The 22,485-nt window shown below is 39.5% G+C and overlaps 1 protein-coding gene across 1 annotated transcript in view; it reads right to left on the reverse strand.

Moving 5' to 3' along the window:
• FMNL2 (formin like 2) overlaps nucleotides 1–22,485 on the reverse strand; it is a 319,858-nt gene that overhangs the window by 79,564 nt on the left and 217,809 nt on the right. The window contains exons 5-6 of the mRNA XM_037736626.1: nucleotides 12,820–12,903; nucleotides 9,486–9,638 (exon numbers count right to left, since the gene is read on the reverse strand). Of these exons, the coding sequence (XP_037592554.1) occupies nucleotides 9,486–9,638; nucleotides 12,820–12,903 (237 nt within the window). The remainder of the gene's footprint in view (nucleotides 1–9,485; nucleotides 9,639–12,819; nucleotides 12,904–22,485) is intronic.

Genomic DNA, 22,485 nt, shown 5'->3' on the forward strand with positions numbered 1-22,485 from the left:
CCTCTGAACTAAAACTGTAAATATCACCCTAGCAATCAAAGATGAGATTTTATCTTGGAGGTTGCCAGTTAGAATTCACAAACTCTGTGAATACAGAAAGAAGCAGATTACAGATTACAAAACTGACTTAAGATCGTAAGTCAAACCCTTGTATTAGTGTTAGGCATATCTCGGCAGGTACCAGTATTTCTATGTACATAAAATGTTAATAAATAAAAGTTATGGGTCAATGCTAGTATGAGTGGTAGCCATTAAAACTTAAGCATTTTTTGCAAATATCTTTTTTTTTTTGAGACGGAGTTTCACTCTGCACCCAGGCTGGAGGGCAGCAGCGCTATCTTGGCTCACTGCAACCTCTGTCTCCTGGGTTCAAGCAATTCTCCTGCCCCAGCCTCCCAGGTAGCTGAGATTACAGGCATGCATCACCATGCCCAGCTAATTTTTTTTGTATTTTTACTAGAGATGGGGTTTCACCATGTTGGCCAGGCTGGTCTCAAACTCCTAGCTTCAAGTGATCCGCCCACCTCGGCCTCCCAAAGTACTGGGGTTAAGGTGTGAGCCACTGTGCCGGGCAGCAAATATCTTCTTTTTTAACTTACTTTTTTTTTTGAGACAGAGTCTCAATTTGTCAGCTAGGCTGAAGTACAGTGGCACAATTTCAGCACACTGTAGCCTTAACCTCCCACGCTCAAGTGATCCTCCTGCCTCAGCCCCCCCAAGGAGCTAAGACCACAGGCAGCGCCACCATACCCAGCTAAGAAAATATCTTTTAAGAAACCTACACATGACCGGGCGCGGTGGCTCAAGCCTGTAATCCCAGCACTTTGGGAGGCCGAGGCGGGTGGATCACGAGGTCAAGAGATCGAGACCATCCTGGTCAACATGGTGAAACCCCATCTCTACTAAAAATACAAAACATTAGCTGGGCATGGTGGCGCGTGCCTGTAATCCCAGCTACTCAGGAGGCTGAGGCAGGAGAATTGCCTGAACCCGGGAGGCAAAGGTTGCGGTGAGCCGAGATCGCACCATTGCACTCCAGCCTGGGTAACAAGAGTGAAACTCCGTCTCCAAAAAAAAAAGAAACCTACACATAACATTTCCGATTTAATACTAAAATGACAACTGCCCCCAGTCATCTACTTAATGCTCAACAATGAAACTATCAAGGAGCACAAAGAAAACACCTCAATCTGCACAGTACCAGCAGCAGGCGCTATAGGGAAATAAGCTATTTTTGTTAGTGAGCTCCAAACAGCAAGCAAAACCTGAATTTTTGACAGGAGGGCAAAAAGGTGGCAAGGCCAGCAAAGAAAACCCAGAGAAGCACCTCTCATGGATCTGCCGAACCACATATCAGATACGCAGTGATTTCTCTTGCCAGATACATGTTAATAGCCTGAATTATATATAAAGTTAGTGTTCTGGTTAGAGTCATGTTTTGCTGTCCTTAAACCACTACTCAACACAGGGGAGTGAAAAAAAGCGGGGGGGTAAGCTACAAAAATTTTAAGCTATTCCCTCATGTTTAAAAATGTCAAGTAGTACATTTTTAAAAATAATAGCAATGGGTAACATGAGTACTAAGTGGTATGTTTATGAAAATTTTTGGGGTATAGGAGAAAGACCTCTACCTGTGAGCAAAAAAGCTAGAAGAGATCAAACACTGGATTTACTCAGAGATTTATATCTGTAATGATACGGTTTGGCTATGTCTCTATCTAAATCACATTTTGAATTGTAGTTCCCATAATCCCCATGTGTCATGGGAGGGACCCAGTGGTAGGTAATTGAATCATGGGAGTGGTTACCTCCATACTGTTCTCATGATAGTGAGTTCTCATGAAATCTGATGGTTTTATAAGAGGCATATCTCCCTTTGCTCAGCACTTCTCCTTGCTGTTGCCATGTGAAGGACACGTTTGCTCCCCCTTCCACTATGATTATAAGTTTCCTGAGGCCTCTAGAGCCATGCTCAACTGTGAGTCAGTTAAACCTCTTCCTTCATAAATTACTCAATCTCGGGTATGTCCTTATAGCAGCTAGAGAAGAGACTAATACATGTAAAAGTACCAAGCACTTAGAAAACACCAAAATGGGCTGGGTGTGGTGGCTCACGCCTGTAATCCCAGCACTTTGGGAGGCCAAAACGGGCAGATTACTTGAGGAGGTCAGGAGTTCAGAACCAGCCTGCCCAACATGGTGAAACCCCTCTCTACTAAAAAATACAAAAATTAGCTGAGTGTTATGGTGATTGCTTGCAGTCCTAGCTACTTGGGAGGCTGAAGCAGGAGAACTGCTTGAACCTGGGAGGTGCAGGTTGCAGTGAGCCAAGACCACACCACTACATTCCAGCCTGGGTGACAGAGTGAGACTCTGTCTCAATTAAAAAAAAAAAAAAAGAACCACCAAAATGGAAGCTATTGCTTACCCATTAATGTCCCGAAGTAACTGTGATCACCATCTATTGTCTCAACAATATACACTTATTTCTAGACATTTAGACTTATACTAGTATATGAGTTGTGTACATGTCTGTCTCTCTTCCTGAGCTTCAGTTACCCAGACTGCATAATACCATACCGCAGAACTTTGAAAGAATGTTTCCTAAATTGACCTAACCAGGCTTTCCTGGAGTCTACCAAAAGATTTTTCACAACCTTCTATGGAGCTTCTATGCCAACATTTGTGAGATTTCTAATATCTAAGCCCTAATGGGAACAAGAAAAAGAAAAGGTATATTTTCTCTCTTACAAAAAGCATTTTTGTAAGCAAAATGCAGTCTGTCACATTATTCAGATCTCAAACTAATATCTACCTATAAATAAAGAATAGTACAGAACTCCCTTGGAAGCTGATGTAAGGGTTCAATCCCTGAAATGCAACACCAATGAGGTATGTTACAGAATTTGGCAGAATTGTACCAGTCGTTTATGGTTCCAAGGTCTGGGCTAACAGAAATTTAACCAAGATTTGGGGTTTTAGGTTTCCTCTTTCTTACCCTTCAGACATGACATCACTTGGGCATATTTCTTCTATCAATTAAATTCATAAAATATATGATGCTAAAAAAAGGAGCCAGGCATTTTTCTGACTGTCTCTACAGCCAAAAGAAACAGAGGTGAAACAGTCGAATCCAGATAATTCAAAGTAGAGGTAGCGGGATTAAGAAGAGAAAGAGGGAAAGAAAGAAAAAAGTAAACAAAATTCCAAATGAGCTTTTAAATCAGGCATTGGAATGTTGTCTGTATGTCCCATCAGAGAACTAGATAAGAGCTAAATCAGAGCCTCTAATGAAAAGTTCTGGTGCATACTTTTTGAATGGAGTAAATGCTAAGGGAGGCTGTTGACCCATCCAATGAATGAGAGTCATTATTAGCCTTATTTTTCTGATTTTTCATTATAGTCCATTTGTCAAAGGTGTTTGCTATTGGGTGGCTAATTAATCAAGACATGGCCCCATGTAAAAAGTGTCCAAGGAAACCATCTCACTCCTATGACTTTTAAGTGGAAATATTTCTATGTTCTTCCCATATTATTCCCTCTTTTCAAAAACCTACAAAACTGTTGCCAATGAGCTACCATGACAATTTCACAGACTAACCTTCAAAATGGTACATAAACTGGCTCTCAACAGCTTGCAGCCAGGCTCATCTCTCCATCGTTTCCTAAAGGAACAATGCGGTCTTGCCACGAGCCTCCACTCAGACCACCCTCCTGACTTCTCCCTTTTCCCAGCCACTCCTCCAGGTCTTGCTCATTCTTGTTTCACATCCACACCAAGTCACATAAATCACTCCCTAGGTTCTGTTTTTCACTCTCACCTCTACATTTCCACATTGATAGTTTTCGTTACACTCACGTGACATTTCACATATATGCTCGTGTATACACATAAACATATATATACTTAAGTCCCTTGTCAGCCACAAATCACATACAAATACATCATTGAATATATCCTCTGTATCCGTAGCACTTGGCAAGGCACCCCTTACATACCAAGTCCGTAATCAATCTTGCCTGTGAAGGCACTGGACCACAGCTACAAGAATTTGCTGAGGCCTCTTCTCTTGTTTCCTACAATCCTGGTTAAGACCACTTTAATTCAACTCCTGCCTCCGTCCCTTACTGTTTGATCTAAGGCAAGTTGTTTAACTACTACTTCAGGCCCCAGTCTCCTCACAGTGGTAGTAACAGTAGCTATCTCACAGAGGCAGTAAATTGTGAACAGCAAATCCCCTGAGGCCCTTAGTACAGTGGCTGGCACACAGCAGACATTCAATAAAAGCCTTTCTCACCAATAAAAATTACATCAACACTATCTATATCTTTGTACTATTTTAAAATACTTTAAGAATTACTTCCATGAAAACCACCAACAGGAATGGGACTCAGCGCTAAAAATATATAAACAAGGACCTAAATCTGAATTCTTCATCTCTTCATGTAAATCCACTAAGTATACAAGTGGCAAATATTCAGATAAGGACTATTCATGAAATACCATTCCATTAAGGTAATTATCTTGGCTAGGCATGGTGGCTCACGCTTGTAATCCCAGCACTTTGAGAAACTGAGCAGGAGGACTGTTTGAGCCCAGAAGTCCAAGACCAACCTGGGCAGCATAGTGAGACTGTCTCTCCACAGAAAAAAAATTAAAAATTAGCCAGGCATGGTGGCACACACCTGTAGTCCCAGCTACTTGGGATGCTGAAGGGGGAAAATTTCTTGAGCCCAGGAGATTGAGGCTGTAGTGAACTACACTTGCACTCCAGCCTGGGCAACAGAACAAACTCCTGTCTCAAAATATCATCATCATCATCATCATCATCAGAAAAACAAACTCTTACTCTAGGGAAGTGTAGAATAAATATTAACGGTAGTTAACATATTAAAGGCAATGTGGATCTTGGTGCTGTTTTTAAAGAAAATATATTATTTGAAAATAAACCATTGCAACGGGAATATGTAAACTATGGGTACATTCAGGAAAGTAAAGGAAGACAAAAAAATTTTAAGGAAAAGATGAGCAGGATTATGTAATTGTTTTGAAATGATCACCCCTGGTTACAAAGATCAATAGCAAGGGTGAATCTTGGTTTCCGTCTTATGACTCCCACCCTCCACTGGACAGCTCTCCACCTCCATCACAAAGCATCTGTCCCTGAAAGGACAGATTCTTGCCTCTCTCTCCAGCATGCCCGATCTTTTTATGCAGGCCTGTGCTCATCTCATATTATTTCACTTCCCCTCCACCTAGCACAACCTTTCCTTACCCTGAGGACCAACTCTGGCCATTGTCTGAAGTCCAGTTTAAATTTCTCCCTTCATCTAAACCCTAAGTTAGTACTCTACCTCTTTCTTTAAAAATTCATTTACTTACTATGTCATTTTTCTCTCGAGTTAATGGCATTAACTTGGACATTCTTGAACTCCAGACCTCAGGTGACCCACCCACCTTGGCCTCCAAAGTGCGTGGATTACAGGCGTGAGCCACCACGCCCAGCCTAACTTGGACACTCTTAAAAATCGAAGTATTTTCTCTTGCATCTGTAACACAGCCTTTGTCCTCATAGATCTAATGTGCACAAATGTGCCTATACGCCATTGTTAAATTTAACTAGCTCTGTAGCCACACTGACAGGAACCTATCTTAACTGAAGGCACACTACATTCTAATTTTAGGAGACAATATAAACCAGGTCTCTACCGCACCAATATCAACAGTTTTCCCTCTAGCCAGGCTGACAAATACATGGTAATACAGATTCCAACAGCTGATATGACTCAAGGGGTATGTTATGACATAAAATGTTTAACAATCAATTTTAAATGATTAAAAAGTAAAAGTATGACTACAAGGAGAATTCGTATCAACACTAGAATTTGGTCAAAACCTTGTATTTTAGAACACAGTGTTTCTCTATGTTTTCTTGAGACATAGTCTCGCTCCGTTGCTGGGCTGGAGTGCAGTGGTGTGATCTCAGCTCACTGCAACTTCTGCCTTTCAGGTTGAAGCAATTCTCATGCCTCAGCCTCTCAAGTGACTTGGATTACAGGTACGCACCACCACACCCAGTTAGTTTTTTGTATTTTTTTTTTCCTTTTTTGTATTTTTAGTAGAGATGGAGTTTCACCATGTTGGCCAGGCTGGTCTTGAACTCCTGACCTCAAGTGATCCTCCTGCCTTGGCCTCCCAAAGTGCTGGGATCACAGGCATGAGCCACCGCACCCAGGTGAATGCAGTGTTTTTCATTTTTTTCTTTAATCAAGCCCATTTACAACATGTTTTATATTTCCTGAAATCTCTTTTTTTTCCCAAGATTAACCAATCCTTTTGTCAAGTGATACGAGATAAGTTTACTATATCTGTTTTATTACAGGGAGATTAGGAAGAAGGAACTAAAATCTGCATTTGGATACAGAAGACATATACTAATTAAACAAAACTACCAGAATAAATCACCTCCATAGAGCATGAATTTATATCTTTTTTCTTTAAAAAAAAAAAAAAAAAAAAAAAAACAAACCTGTGCTATTAAAATATACCATAAAGGTTCAAAGTCTAAAAATGAGAAATCATAATATGATAACAGAGTGTATCAAAGTTGAAAAGGCAGTGGGCTTTATTCTAGTACGGCATGTCAGCACAAAGCCACAAGGGTTTCCTATTACAACATGGAAAGCAGTCAGAACGCCCTGCTGCCATGCCCTGTGGGCTCGCCTGGGTGTCATTTTCACCCGTGACTTAAGAGATTTTCCAGTTTGAGGCCTCATCATCAGTGTGTAAACCAAAGCTGCTCCAGAGGCAACAGGGAGACGCAGCTCTAGTGGTATGGGAACTGACGACACTCAGGCAGAGAAACCAATCTGGTGGGGGCATGAGATGAGTGGAACCAGAGGAAGAGGAGCCAGCAGGACAAGAAAGGACAAAGTAGAGGAGGAGAAGACAATCAGAAATGAGATGGCAGAAAGAAAAGGGAGGACAATAAAAAGCAAGCTGAAAGTGAAGGCAGTGTAGGGAGAAGAGAAAGAAAGGGGAGAGAGGAGGAAAAGAAAAAAATGTAAGCAATTTTGGGCATATGAAAAGCAGCATGTACCATATGCCTGTATTTCTGATTACTGTTTTTTGTAAGTCATAGATGCTATATCCAATGATCAAACATAGAATTAGAATCCCAGACATAAATCCACAAACCACAAGAGCAGAAAAACTATTGATATACATTGTTTAAAAACAAAACAAAAATCTAAGCTTCCGGTCCTTAAGTGGCATGAAAGTTACTGTCTTATCAGCCTTCTTGAGTGATTAGAAACCATAAAGCAGAATCAAAGGAAATTTAAATGTTCTGTCCTTGAGCTTGAAAAAAATTTGAAATTAATTCTAGCAAGATCCACCTTGAACCAAAACAGTGAAGCAAATCAGGCTGGCCTCGGATGTCCCTTGACCTCCAGCATCCAGCGTTATACCCCTCCTTGAACCTGTGAAGTTTCCCAGATTTTCCCGATTCTTTCACTCTACTGGAAAAAATACTTTAAAAAGTAGGCATACTGAATTATTAACCAGAAAAATGAATCCTTGTTAAGGTGGTAGCTTGCCAATGTATGGTATTTTCTAAGTGTATGATGATAGAAAACCAAATTAAAATGTACTTTGTAAATTAAATGCCTTACAAATAATTATAGTTAAATTAGTGGTGAGAATTTCCATTCCAGTACCAAGATGATCAGGGAATTCTTCACACAATTAGCCTTTCTTCATATCTCTGCCAAATCAGCCCATATATTCCTGCCCACCTGTAACGTTGATGCAGATTAGTAGGCTGCATAACCCTTGGCCTACTTCAAATATAATGAGGTGAATTAAAACACCGTTCTTTATTTTCTTTATTGATGAATTGCATCAATTCATCATAAACCCATTAACATTTTTTTCCAGTTCTAAACAAGGAAAATCTGAATGATTTATTGGAGGTATCATACTCAAACATCAAATCCTTAAGCAGAACTGAACATCATTACAGAGATATGTTTAACTTCCCATGACAAAACCCAAGTCAACGGGACAAGAGGTAATGAGGCAACCAAATCCAAAGGTCTGAAAGGCACATATTCACTGACTGCAATCTGACACAGAGATTCTACTACAATGAATACCCGGAGTGATCATAAACACTTAGAGAAATAATGTCCTCTTGGCAGATCATGCCTGAAATAAGACAGAAACACTTTAAGCTAGAAAGAGTAACTAAGGGGGTAGGACAGAAAAAAACAAAAAGAAGGAGTAAGCAACATTTTGGGATGAGGGTTTTATTAATAAAGTTTTATGTTAAAATCATGGACCACAGAAACCTTTACAAGCTTGCTCTAGATGATATCTCTGTCCTCACAGGCAGCAGTTTGATTACCTACCAACATACAATTAGTTCTAAGTGCTATGCCTGACACATAAGAGGTACAAAAATATTTTGCAAGGAATGAATGATTGTAGGTCTGTGTGAATGAACAACTTCAGTGATATTAAACCCATTACTGGTGTAAGTGGTCAGCACCAATCCTCCTTTAGCCAGGAGAGATGAGAAAGGGAATACTTAGGAGGAAATATAACGCTTACAATTGGTTGGGTGTGGTGACTCATGCCTATAATCCCAGCACTTTGAGAGACCGAGGTGGGCAGATCACCTGAGGTCAGGAGTTCGAGATCAGCCTGCCCAACATGGTAAAACCCTGTCTCCACTAAAACTTAAAAAAAAAAGAAAAAAAATAGCTGGGCGTGGTGGCAGGCAACTGTAATCCCAGCTACGTGGGAAGCTGAGGCAGGAGAACTGCTTGAGCCGGGAGGTGGTGGTTGCAGTAAGCCAAGATTGTGACACTGTACTCTAGCCTGGATGACAAGAGCGAGGCTCCGTCTCGGGAAAAAGAAAAAAAAAAAAAAAAAGGTTGACAATTGAAGCATACCTAATCAAAGAAACACTGCTTAATGGCATCTCACTAACAAAATTATCACTGTTAGCATCCTGTACCTATGGCTAAGCAAACATTCCAGAGCACACAACCTGAGCTACCACTGGAGAAATGAAAGAGAACAGAAGAACAAAGGGTAACAAAGAACTCTTCAGATCCCCCGATCTCTAAGTGCTGCCTCTAACTTGCAAACAGTACCTCCATTAGGATGTCAACATTCCCCTGGTTTTAAAACTTTATCTGCCTATGAGACTACCGTGTTCTATCACTTGGCAGCAGAATTTTCTCACCTTCTGTGCTCAATCATGGCATGGTGCTTCCAGGAAGCTATTTAAAGTTATTAAACATTGCCCAAGGGAAGACCTCAGCAACTCCTGAAGAACTTTCATTTAGACCTCATTGCAAATGAGAGCGCTATGTGGCAATTTATGAGATACAGTGCCCAAAATCATCAAAAGACATAGGACCCCTGCTGTCCCAGTGCACCCTGCCAAAGTTGCCTCCTCACTCAACGAACTCACCGCAGTGCAGAATGTCTTCCAGAGCGGGAGACACTGTTGCCCACAGGTGAGGGCAGGTTGCTCCCTCTGTGCAGGTCCTCGATGGACCTGCTCCAGGGCTTTGATTTGTCCATCGAGCTCTCCACAGTACTCTCCACACTTTCAAAGTCAAAACTAAAACAACAGAGAAACGTCATTGGAGACTGAAAAACTCACATTCACACGCATAAACCAACATGTATAACTTGCTGTTCCTATAACACGTCTGCGCCTTAGTATGAAAAGTCTTTGTAGACAAAGAAAACTAAAAAGGAAATAAAACAATTTCTAGGGCTCAGTGTTATCTTTAAAAATACAGAATGACAAATAATGGGTCTGGCGAAAGAATAATGCAACAATTAACGGCAAAAATTAAATAGTGATATATTATTTGTATTTTATAAGGCTTGCTAACTTACCAATTGCTAACACTGCTATGATGAAGGGGGGAAAGATCTTACAGCTGTCTTCGTTTTGCTTTAACAAGTCAGTATGTTAGGGTTATAGTAATTTATTCCTACCCATCAATTTTCACTGAGCATTTTCTCCTAGTGTGTTGGCAAGTGTACTTTTCCAAGCATATGTGATACATTACTAGCAAAGTTATGGATTTGCTTTGATTTTGGAATCTGCCTCCCAATGTGGTGCTCTTTAAAGTAAGACTGTTGTTTCTCTGACATTTTTTAAGGTTATTACTCATGTTAACCATGTTAGAATAAACGGCAAGTTAAGTTGCACATTCTTGTATAGTTTTAGGAACAAAGTTTTTAAACAGGCTTTTGTGTTCCATGCACTTCTCCCCTCACAAAGTCAGTAACTCTGCTTTCTCAAAAGAAAAAAAAAATTGTATTAACTGTTTCTATCCATAGCAACATCTGATCAGACAGTAGAACAATCAGAAGGCAGCTACACTTAACATCCTTAGGAAAATTTTGGAAGACACTGCAGAAGAAAAAACAATGCATGCTGGAAATCAAAGTATAACATTTTACAAAAGTATAAATGCCAAAATAAAATATTTGGTTAGAATCTTCATCTGAAAATTGGTGATGACTTCCATCTAATTAACGACTAATCAGATAGCAGAGACTGATAGATAGCACAAAGTCCATGGAGGCATCTGATCACAATTCTGTCATGCCTTTGGCTGCAGGAGGTAATGCTGAACATGAAAGAGGTAGAATAGGGTAATCTAATAAAATTTTCACTGCTAAAAAGAGAAAGCTATTATTGAGATAAGAGAAGGTAAGACGAGGAGGGCATCCTGAAATCACTGGTGGCACTGACGCATGCCATTCAGCATGTGTTCCTCTCAGCTCATCCCCACTCTCACAGCACAAAAAGGAAACACACATACAAATGAGTGTTTCTAGGTTGGGTGCGGTGGCTCACATGTGTAATCCCAACATTTTGAGAGGCCGAGGCGGGTGGATCATCTGAGGTCGGGAGTTTGAGAGCAGCCTGGTCAACATGGCAAAGCCGCCTCCCTGCTAAAAATACAAAAATTAGCCAGGGGCAGTGGTGGGTGCCTGTAATCTCAGCTTCTCAGGAGGCTGAGGCAGGAGAATCACTTGATTCTAGGAGGCGGAGGTTGCAGTGAGCCGAGATTGTGCCACTGCACTCGAGCCTGGGTGACAGAGTGAGACACTGTCTCACAAAAAAAATTAGTGCTCCTCTTTTAGGGATGCACTATGAGTCTGTTGCTCATATTCCATGGGCTAGGAAATTGTCACATGCCAAGGAAGAGTAAGAAATTTTTTCAGCCCATTAGTTTCAAGAAAGATGACCAAAAAATTTATTATCTAATGAAAGAAAACCAAAAATAGAAAAAAAACAGTGTAAAACAATTACTGTTAAAAAAAAAAAAAAAAAAAAAAAAAAAAAAAAAAAACCACAAAGGTACAAGATTAAAAAACAAAACTCTGAATTCTAATCTTTTGTGTGCTGCTGTCTTACGCTGTAGACTACAGGAACTCCCGCATAGGAGCAACTCCTTTCCTGGTCTTATGTGAAGGTCCGTTTGGGAAAGCTGGTTGCAAGCTCTGTTGTCATGTGGGTAAAGGATTCATTAGCACAACCAGAAAATACAGCATGCTGTTCTTACCCATTCTTCCTGACATTTCTTAGTCCTCTCTGAATTGCATAAATATTACTCTAGATTTTAAAACACCCAACAAGGCAGGTAATATTATTTTCTCTTGTCATATAACATAACGCATAAGGGAGACTCGCAGTGTTTGATGAAATGGAAATAGATAGGAAACATCCTTTGGAAGACCATTTCTCAGGAAGGTAAGAATCTGTCTGTTGGTTTTCCTTAGTCCATTCCATTTAATACATGAGAAGTATCAAAACTAAAACCTATCAACACAGTTTCAGTCAACAGTTTCGTTTCTGCATCTGTAAGTTAGGAGTAATTATAGCTTTCTCTTCACAAATTCTCAGGGAAGTAATGGGGATTATAAGATAGCAACTGGTTAAGTCTTAGGACTCTTTTGGAGTGAGGCAATTATAAAAACAAGACACTGCTTTTAAAACAGGAATGGAACATAAAAACACTATCTAGGCTGAAATGTCTTTCAGTGAAATTAAAAAATGAATATTACTGCTTCAATCTGTATGTATGAGTGTATTTGTGGATACTGGGATGTTTTCTGATTAAAGGAGAAAATGTGGGGAAGACAATGTCTCATTCAGATGTACACTTTCAAGTCTTATAAACCATTCTGGAAGCCAAGAAAATGGGAGAATTTTATGAAATAATAAAAACAAGGTTAAATAGGTTGGTATTTCTTTCCTGCTCTGCCCCTGGGTTTTACTCCCCTTCAGCTTATGGGCAGAGAATCAAAACAATACAAATACATATAAAGGAAAAAGGGACAGCCATTTGTTACTGCTCCTTCTGGTGCCACTATGTTTGGTATCTGTTTCTGCAATCATTTTCTGTAAATCATTTGTAAAATAGAAAGGGAATCATTATTTTGCATCGCCTAGTGATTTATCACATATCTCTTACACTAACCATTAAACTACTCTACCATATATGTAACTTAAGCCCTAAAGAAAGCATTACTTTTGAAAATAAAAGTTCCTTTAAGTGTGAATTTTACTCACCTGTTTTACTTCTGCCTTAAACGCATTTCTAATATCAATTATGTGATTTGTTTTTAGTTACCCAAACAGAAACAAACCTCCCTAAGCCCTAGCACATCTGCTTCTGAGTTTCTGCCCTCTGTGTGGTGTATAATTTTACCAATGAGTTGCATCTTCTGTGACCACATAAAATTTAAATGCAAGCAAGCCAAGTTTTACTTACGTTACTGCATACTGTGCAAATGAGAGATATTCCACTAGAACATCAAGACCTTTGTTTTCTTCATTCAGAAATTCTCTGACCCATCTGTTAGGGGGGAAAAGAAAGTCATTGGCACAACTGATCACATGATCTGCCGAACAAAAAACAAAACAGTACAAAGTTTTGTTTTTTCCACCAGAAACTTTCATTGCCTGAACGGACATAGAGAGGAAGGCCTAGACTACATCATGTGAGGCAGGAGCTTTTTAGATATGGTAACCAAGAAAACCACAACTTGTTCATGTGCAAAAATAAGGGCCAAAAACTGCACGTGGGCCATCTTTGCATTTTGGTGCTTAGAGAATTTAAGATAATCTCTAAGAAACTTTCTTCAAAGAAGGCTTAATGTACTTTTTCCACCACAATTGATCTACAGCTTACTTGTGGAAGGAAGACTATGAACAATGAGGCAGACGAGGGACATGACAACATAACCACAAAAATCCAGGCGGGATTCCAAATCCAAGTTCAACTCCTTGGCACCTAAGCTACAGAAACCACTAAACTAGCCAATGAAAGACCAGTGTTTATGGGGTTCTAGAAATTCAATAGGGATAATGATTCGCTTAACTTTTTCCATGAATATTAAAACCTTTTGAAAAGCCGCAAGCACTGCATACCATCATCAAGACCAGCACATGATAAATATCAGGTTTTTAAAAAATTCATTTTTAAATAATACCACCTTGCATTTGAATGGTGCGCCACAGTTCATGGAGTATGTTTATGCATTCTTATTTGTTCTTCATAATAATCCTGATAGGGTGGTCAAACAGAATCTTTAGAAAGGTAGATGTAAAATGTCACCACCCGCTTTTACAGATTTCCTCCAGCGCATTATCTTCAAACAACATACGATACCTGATTAAACCTTCACTAAGTTTTCAAACTCCAACAAATAATAAATTAAAAGGTCTATTACTATTGCTGAAATGCCACCTGAGGTACATCTGCCACCTGCATTCCACAATGGTTGCTTTCCTCCAGAAACACCAAGCTATAAAGGTTGACCAGCTATGGACATGATAGACTATGGAAGCCAGTTTTGCTAGTTATTAAAACAACAGGACAATACTACCAAATATCCCTTAAAAATGAGCAACACCTTGAAGCCTTTGTCTTAAAAGGAAGGAAACAATCCCGTGGATTCAGGACATTTGTGCCCTGTTTTGTTTTGTTAATTTTTGGCAGGGGGAAGGGGTTCTTTGTTTCATTCTCAAGCTCATTCTTTCTTCTCGTCCTGTCATCTCCACGATGCATACCCAACCCAGGTCTGCAGGTAGTTCCAGGAGGCAGCAAAGTGGTCAAGTAGAAAGCTTGCCCTGTGTTTGTCCCCCCGAAAAGCCTCAGAGAGGCAACTGCAAAACCTATGCACTTGACAGAGCTGCCTACAAATGTATAGCATTTCATTTAAGAGAGACCTGGAGTGGCAACAGTGGCAAAGAAAATACCAAATGGTAGGCCTCACAAAGTGATTTTGTTATGAAATCTAGACAAAACAAGGCTGGCTACTACTGGTGGTTGAAGTGCCATTTCAAAACAGCCACAGCATCTACTACTCACAATCTCACAGCATCTGCTACTTATTTTTTATTTATTTTAATTACTTTCTATGGTGCTAGGTCTCAGGAGACATTGATCATGTTTAAATGCTAGTAACTAGAAGCTTAGAAATAGTAAAATAATTTTTTCTGTTTTGTAACTGGCTGAAGACTTAAAGTCTGGAACTTGCTATCAAAATCTGAAGATTAGAAAATCTTTAAATTCAAGCCCCTTAGCCTTGCTTAGGTTTTTCCATTGGTCTGGACTATGGGTTCTGACTGTACAATTTAAACCGGCCCTTGGTGGTGGGTGTCTTTTTAATATGAAAAATAATCACAGGGGTCCAGATTTTTCCAAGCAATCTCAGTTTCACATATTCTCAGTGGCCCATAAGAACACACAAATTTAGGAGCTAAGAGAAGCAGCCACTGTCGTTTCTTCTGTTGATTTTCCACAAGCAGCCTCTGCAGAGTGCAGACCATCCAGAATGCACTCAGTGCCTGCCCTTGTGTCAACCACTGGCAGGCAGCTCCAGCTCACTTGGAAAGTTCAGGCACCAATGGGACAAGAGACAAGCGACCTAAAGATGAAAAACTAAATTTTTTTAAGGTTGGAAATAGCCAAGCATAGGCAGAGCGACAATTCACTTAACAAGCTAACCTGTGTATGTTTTGATGCAGGGATAAAGAATACTAATTGGCCCCTCGTACTTCACTGCAGTGTCCTTATCCATGCCCCCATCTCCACTTGCTGACGTTGGGTCAAAGGGCCTCAAAGACAATTTTCCAAGTAAAGGTAAGAGCCTAGTGGCTACCTCCTAAAAGGTCAGCTAAAGTGTGGCATGTTCTAACCCTGACTTAATATCATTCAGTTAACATCTTTTTCAAAGTGACATGATCCTCCCTGGGGTTTGATCCAGTTCTGACACCCCTGCCTGACTTAGGAAATAATGAGATCAGTCTTTCAGGGCTGGCTACCTTCCCCACTTTATCAAATGGTATCAGGTTAGCTTGGCAAAGTCATTTCAACAATAAGGGTATGGATAATAAGCAAAAAAGAGCCCCCATTTTTCTAACTATTCTCTCAGTCCCTACCCCTTCTTAACTTGGAACTTTCTGTATTAAAGAGAACTGGTCACTTTCAGTTGGAATGGAGAACTCCACTTTCAATTCAAGTTGAAAGTGAAGTTCTACAGAAATGAAAGAGTAAGGAAAGAAAACAGGTGAAAATGAAAACGAGCAACTTTCAAACCAGTATCTGGAATCTAAAAGCATTCAAAGAATATGGATGCCTCACTTTGCAGATTTATGTAAATGATCATGCAACAACTATATCATATATTTAGGGTTCCCATAGTAAATTATTTCCATTTCACCTCTGTGCGTGCTACACAGACTTTTTAGTATGTTGCCAATAGGCAAACAGTTTCAAATTGGGCGATTATAGGTTTTGGAAAGCTCAATTATTTCTGACTCTGACAGAATGCATAACTTCCTGAGTGCCTCACAGATTCAATGTGATTACCATATGCTGTAAATTTGAATTTAGGCAAATTCTAAACCAGATGCTTAGGAGCTGGTAAAGACAGGGACAATGACAAACAGCTCTGGAAGAAACTGGGCGCAAGGAAGAGATGTAAGCGCCAATGCCAACAGTCACCGTTTTATTGTAGGCTGTCACAGCTTGATTTCAAACCTTTATTCTGTCTCCCCAAACCTTAGAACCTTATTTCTCCTCATATAGGTCTGAAGAGATGTTCCTGGCTTTCAATTTCTAAGATCAAGCCAACTGGCCCAAAGATGCACATACAAGACAAAGGAGTAAGCACTTAATTCCCTTTGCCAGACTCCTTTAGAGAGAGGTCCTACAGACATATGGTGGGAATTGAAGTTGATGAAAAATCATGAAAAGCAAGAGAAAGCAGCACTGTACAGATTCAACACTGGCCATCAGCTCTACTCTGGTAGGCAGTGTTGCAAACTGATTCTCAAAGTAGAGCCCACACACCACTAGAGGTCCCTGAAACCCTCTCGGGGCATCTGTGAGGGTAAAACTATTTTCACAAAAATATTAGGACATTAGTTGTTGACACACTCAAAATGCAAAAGAAATAGTGTGTAAAACTGCTGCAACCAAAGAAGACACCTGTTGATTGTATTTGTCACTCTATGAGCTCAGGAGGGAGAAAAAGCCAGCTTCAGTTCAGAACGCCCTTAGATAAGCAATAAAAAAAAATTGGTTTTATTAAAGCTTCCTGACTTAGTACATATCTTTTTAATCTTTCAGCACGACAAATTGCGAAGCTCACATAAAGTACTTCTGCTACCTGCCCAACTGGCACAGCTGTCTCAAGGAAAAGCATCCATGCAAGTGAGTTGTGAGCTGAACTAGCCATTTTTTCATGGAATGTCAATTTACTTGTAAAAATGACGGACAAACTATGGTGACTGAGTTTCCGGTATGTGGCAGATATTTACTCAAAAATGAAGTGAGTCTGTCCTTTTAGGGACAACACAGCATTAGTTGTTGATGACAAACTCTGGGCTTTCAAACCAAAATTAGAATTCTGGAAAACCTGTATTCACTACCATCAGTTCAACAGCTTCTCAATACTTAAAATACATTCTAATCAGACTGGTGGTTATTAACAAGTGTGATTTTTTAAAATACTGTAAAGTGATATGCTTTAACATTTGAGAAACGTGATTTCACTGAGTTATTCTGATCTTCCAAAAGGCCAATGTATGATGTTAAGAAATCACGTCAGAAGATCACATATGGATAAAAAGACCGTTTCAAAGTGCAAGACAGCACAAAGGATTTTTTGAGACAGGGTCTCACTCTGTTGCCCAGGCTGAAGTGCAGTGTTACAATCATGGTTCACTGCAGCCGCAACCTCCCGGGCTCAAGTGATCCTCCTACCTCAGCCTCCTGAGTAGCTGGGACTACAGGTGCATGCCACCACACCTGGCTAATTTTTGTATTTTTTGTAGACACAGGGGTTCGCCATGCTACCCAGGCTGGTCTCAAACTCCCAAGCTCAAGCCATCCTGCCCACCTCAGCTTTCCAGAGTTCCTGGGACTGAAGGCATGAGCCACCATGCCTGGCCAGTGGATTTTAATATATCAGAGCTCAAAAAGTTCACGGATATGATTTCAGACTCTACATTATAGCTATCTGTAAGAAATAGTTACCAGCCGTCAATTTAGGGGCTACTATCAAAAAAAGAATATCCAAAATTATCCGAAAAGATCATTTAAAAAAATTCATCCCTAAGTTTGTATAAGACCAAATTTTCTTCATATACATCAGTGAGAACAGATCACAACAAACTGAATGTTGACTCGCATAGGAGAATCTAGCGGCCAACTATTAACCAGATACTTAAGAAATTTGCAAAAATTAAACCAATGCTGCCTTTGTCACCAATTTTTTTGGCTTTGAATAATATTTTTCATGTTATTTATGTTAATTTATAGTGTTAATATTTATGTTAATATATAACATTTATTTTACATTTATGTATTTAAATTAAATGTTATTAAATATTACATTTTATTGAAGACATTTAAAATCCATCAGCATTAATTTCTAATATTGTAAATATTAATAGATTTGACACACCTAAACAACAGCTTATTGGGGTTCAAAAATAACTTAAAAGTATAAAGGGATTCTAAAACCAACCAAAAAAAAATGTGAGAACTGCTGGTTTAGATAACAAACTTTAGATGTGAGCAAATCTAGGTTCAAATCTCAGTGTTTCTAACTTAATATGGACTTGAGCAAGATACTTAATAGATGACCCTCAGTATTCTCATCTGTACAACAGGGATTCGGGGGTAGATAAGATTTTTCTAGGAAATACACAGAAAAACAAATGTAAAGTACTAACATAGTACTTAATAAATGACAAAATGATATCTTAATGGTTTCTAAAAAAGTACCGTCTAGGAATAAATTAATCATAAGGCAGCTTGATACACATATTACCACACACATACACACCCGTACATGTTATATGCATGCTAAAAGCAGACTTTGTCACTCCTCTGTTTTTCTTTTTTTGGCCTGGCTTAGCCAGCACTGATTCATAAAGAAGTCAGCAGGCAGGAGAGAAGACGACAGTCACTAAGCAGCAGTTCCTCAGCATCTTCCCTTTTCTACAAACCTCCTTCCCCTCCTAGCCAACTTGCAACATTCCTTCTGCAATCCCAAGCCTGTTCTCTCTACACTGCAATGACAGAAAGTGAAATGATCATCTTTCAGAACTTCTGTGACCTTGCATTGAGGATGAAAAGTAATTTTCTATCATTATAGGCAGCTTTACTACAATAAATTCCCTGCAAGGAGAGACAGCCTACACACCAGATCCATAGAATAAAGCTGGTAAATCTGTCCAGTTCACCCTCACCACCACTTAAATCCTATCACTCTGACATCTTCAGCACCGTGGCATCTGCCTACTCACATTGCAAGGCCAGTGTATTCTAACACTACATGGATCATTTCAAGGGTATTTCAAGTAATTTCAAAAGCTTAGATAAGTTATAATCCAATTCTTCTCTATTATTATAGTTCCTAAGAGTAAGTGAATGGGATTATCTCTAGTCCAATTCTTATTTCAATTTGACTCAAAGAAAATGAATTTTCTTTCTCAGAAGATTGTTCCATTTATAGAGTTTTAGGCTTATATCAAAACTCAGAACAAGCCCTTTGCTTGACAAAGCTGCAGCTCAGAATGTTATCTCAGTAAAGCCCAAGTCCTTAACCTTGAAATGCAAGCATGAGCCCAGAACAATTTAGAACAAGTAGATTGTAAATGTAATCCCTCCTTTTAATTTCTGGGAATCACTATCTCCTAGGTGTCAGGATCATTTTACATAAAGATGATAACACTCTCCACCTTAGGGAATTCCTTAGAGATATATAACACTGTTGAATACTGCAGATGTTATTTGCAACAAGCACACCAACAAGCAACTATCGTATATTCAGTAACAATTACGATTCAGACCCTACACTAGGTCTTCATAAGTTATGTCATCTAATCCTTACAACATTCCTATGAGGTAAGTCTTATTATACTCATTTTATCAATGAGAATTTAACCTGGGTCACATAGTAAGTGCAGAAAACTCATATAACTTACCTAAGGTTAAATAACTAGAAAGGGGCACAGCAAAAATTTGAGCAAATAAGCACCAATTTTTTACTTTTATTTTTTGAGACCAGGTCTCACTCTGTTACTCAGAGTGCAATGGCACAATCACGGTTCACTGCAGCCTCGAACTCACGGGCTCCATTGATCCTTCTGCCTCAGCGTCCCAGGCACTATAGGTACGTGCCATTGTGCCTGGCTAATTTTTTATTTTTTAGTAGGCAAAAGGTCTCACAATGTTACCCAAGCTTGTCTCGAAGTCGAGCTCAAGTAATCCTCCCGCCTCGGCCTTCCAAAGTGCTGAGAATCCAAGCGTGAGCCACCACACTCAGCCCGGAATTATCTCTCTATTACAGTATTTTAAACAGCACAATAAAATATGTGGCTTCCTATATAGCACCCTTGCATTCCAAGAATTCTTCACTTTAGTAGCTGATTATTTTCCTCATTATTGAGTAATTGTTCAGAAGATTTCCCTACAAATGAGCTCAAGCCAGTTAGTTTATGTAACAAAGAGTGAGATCAGGTTTGGGTTTTCAGGACAGGCAAGATGGTCAAAATCTGGCTGTGTGGTTTTACTTCACGTAAGTTTATGCTAGTGACTGGTTGCATATAATTAGACGATGCATCTCCATGAATTTTTCTGCTGCTAAAGCAAAAGCTTTCAGAATGCCTCACATAGGTGGTGGGCAAAGGAAAACTTCAGCTGGTAAAGATGAAAGACAGTCTAAGAATCTTTCAACATGTTTATAGTATCCACTCCAACTGCTTGCAGATAGCACTGGCTTCAACGCGAGCAAGGTTCTTCTATTCAGCCAAGTTTGTGTTGGAAATGATCATCTTCCTTTGGTATTTGATGGTCAATTTCACATTACTTCAGCAATGCTTAAAGAAATGCCTTTTTTTTTTTTTTTTTTTTGGTGAAACGGAGTCCTGTTCTGTCACCCAGGCTGGAGTGCAGTGGCATGATCTCAACTCACTGCAGTCTCTACCTCCCAGGTTCAAATTATTCTCCTGCCTCCACCTCCCAAGTAGCTGGGACTATAAGCACGCACCACCATGCCTGGCTAATTTTTTGTATTTTTAGTAGAGATGGGGTTTCACCATGTTGGCCAGGCTGGTCTGAAACTCCTGACCTCACATGATCCACCCACTTTGGCCTCCCAAAGTGCTAGGATTACAGACATGAGCCACTGCACCCATCCTAAGAAATGCTTTTTGACAATTTGAGGAAATCCTGGCGGCAGTTCATTCCACCATTGTCAGTTAAAAGGGCCAAAAGGCATAGGGTTGGACCAAACCAAATTGAATCTAGCTCCTGATCGATAAATATTGGAAAGTATTTAAATTTCCTGAGTCTAAATGCCCCAAAATATTAAACTACCACCATCTTCATCCCTGGCAGACAAGCCTCATTGCTTTGATCCCAAAACCCTGATAATCTTATTTACTTTCAGGGAAACGGCTGCCAGCGTAAGTCATACAGGAAAAGCAACAGAGCAACTTGAGCCAAAGCACCTGGCTCTACAGCTGCAGACTCTGTGCAACTCACATACCTTCTCTGGTCTTTAACTCTTTTAATCTGTAAAATGAGGCATTAGGCAATCCTTAATTTCTCTTCCAGTTCTAAAATCATGTCTCTCGGATTCACTGTTCTGTAGCCCATTTTCAGGGACAAAGTCTAGAATGAATTCATTTTCTGAATATTTCATTCTAGAGGTGACACACCTGCTGGTTATCCTTTAAGAAATGAACATTCTTACCTAAGTCCCACCACCTATCAATCACAATGGCATTTCTACAATTTCTAAAACTTGTTTTGAAATAACTGTGCTAATTAACCATTTGAATGGCTTAGAGCAGTCTTAAGTAAACTTTTATCTACATAATAAATCCACATCGAGTCCTTACTTAACCTCAAATAACATTTTTTCATTATGACATTGATGAGGGAGAAAAAGGTTTTATAACATCATTTCACTTAAACTCATGGTTTCCAAGTAGAACCTATCAACGAGACAGGACTTACTGTATGTTACAGGATACTCTGTAAAACTAAAGTGCAACATACATACATCAAATTCATTTCCAGTTGACCTGCAAAGAATATCACAGGAAAATTCTAAAGATCTAAAAGTCTATAGTTCTCTCATTGTAAAGCTCAAAGAATCAAAACCAAAAGGGGTTAAATAGCTTGCCCAATGTTACGCAGGTGCTTTGGGCAGAACAGGATACCTGATATCATTCTGCCTCAGAGAGACGCCATCTTATTTTAAGACATGGTACAATTAAGCCAGCCATGGGTAAGGGAGTATATAACACTGCTGTACTTGCCTGAGACAAAGCAACCATGTTGTTGCCTGAAAGAAACTCTCAGAAATGCTTAGTGCAGAGATTCCCTGAACTTTATTTTCCCAGAGTGGATTTACACTTCATGGTCCTGAGATTTTGAGATGTATGAAAAAGAGACTGAGAATGTGTCTGAGTGCAATGAGGTGAGTCAAGTGACATTATTCCAGCTTCCATCCTGTTCTAGCCAGAAACTCTAGAGAATTAATGAAAGGGAAATAAAGCAGCTTCAACTAGCCAACTTGGAGAACTACAGTAAAGCTTAGAGATTTTCCAAGATCTCAGTCTACATCTACTCTTGGGTATTCCTGATTTGCCATCCAATTGCTATGCACACATGAAACCAAGTGTCCATATTCACTGCACCCATGCAAAGAAACACAGGATTGTTATGAACTCCAAATCAAGGACTATCTGTCTTGCTTCTGCTGATTCTTGGGCAGTAAGCAATTTGAGTAGTAACAAAGGTTACATCCACTAAAACCTCAGTCTTTTAATTTACAATGAACCATAAGGAAGCTCAATTCTTTGGACGTGATTCAGTTACTTTATAAAGTGTCCAAAAGCTTTAGAC

Source organism: Cebus imitator, unplaced genomic scaffold (assembly GCF_001604975.1).
Source record: "Cebus imitator isolate Cc_AM_T3 unplaced genomic scaffold, Cebus_imitator-1.0 Scaffold27, whole genome shotgun sequence".
Lineage (NCBI taxonomy): Eukaryota > Metazoa > Chordata > Mammalia > Primates > Cebidae > Cebus > Cebus imitator.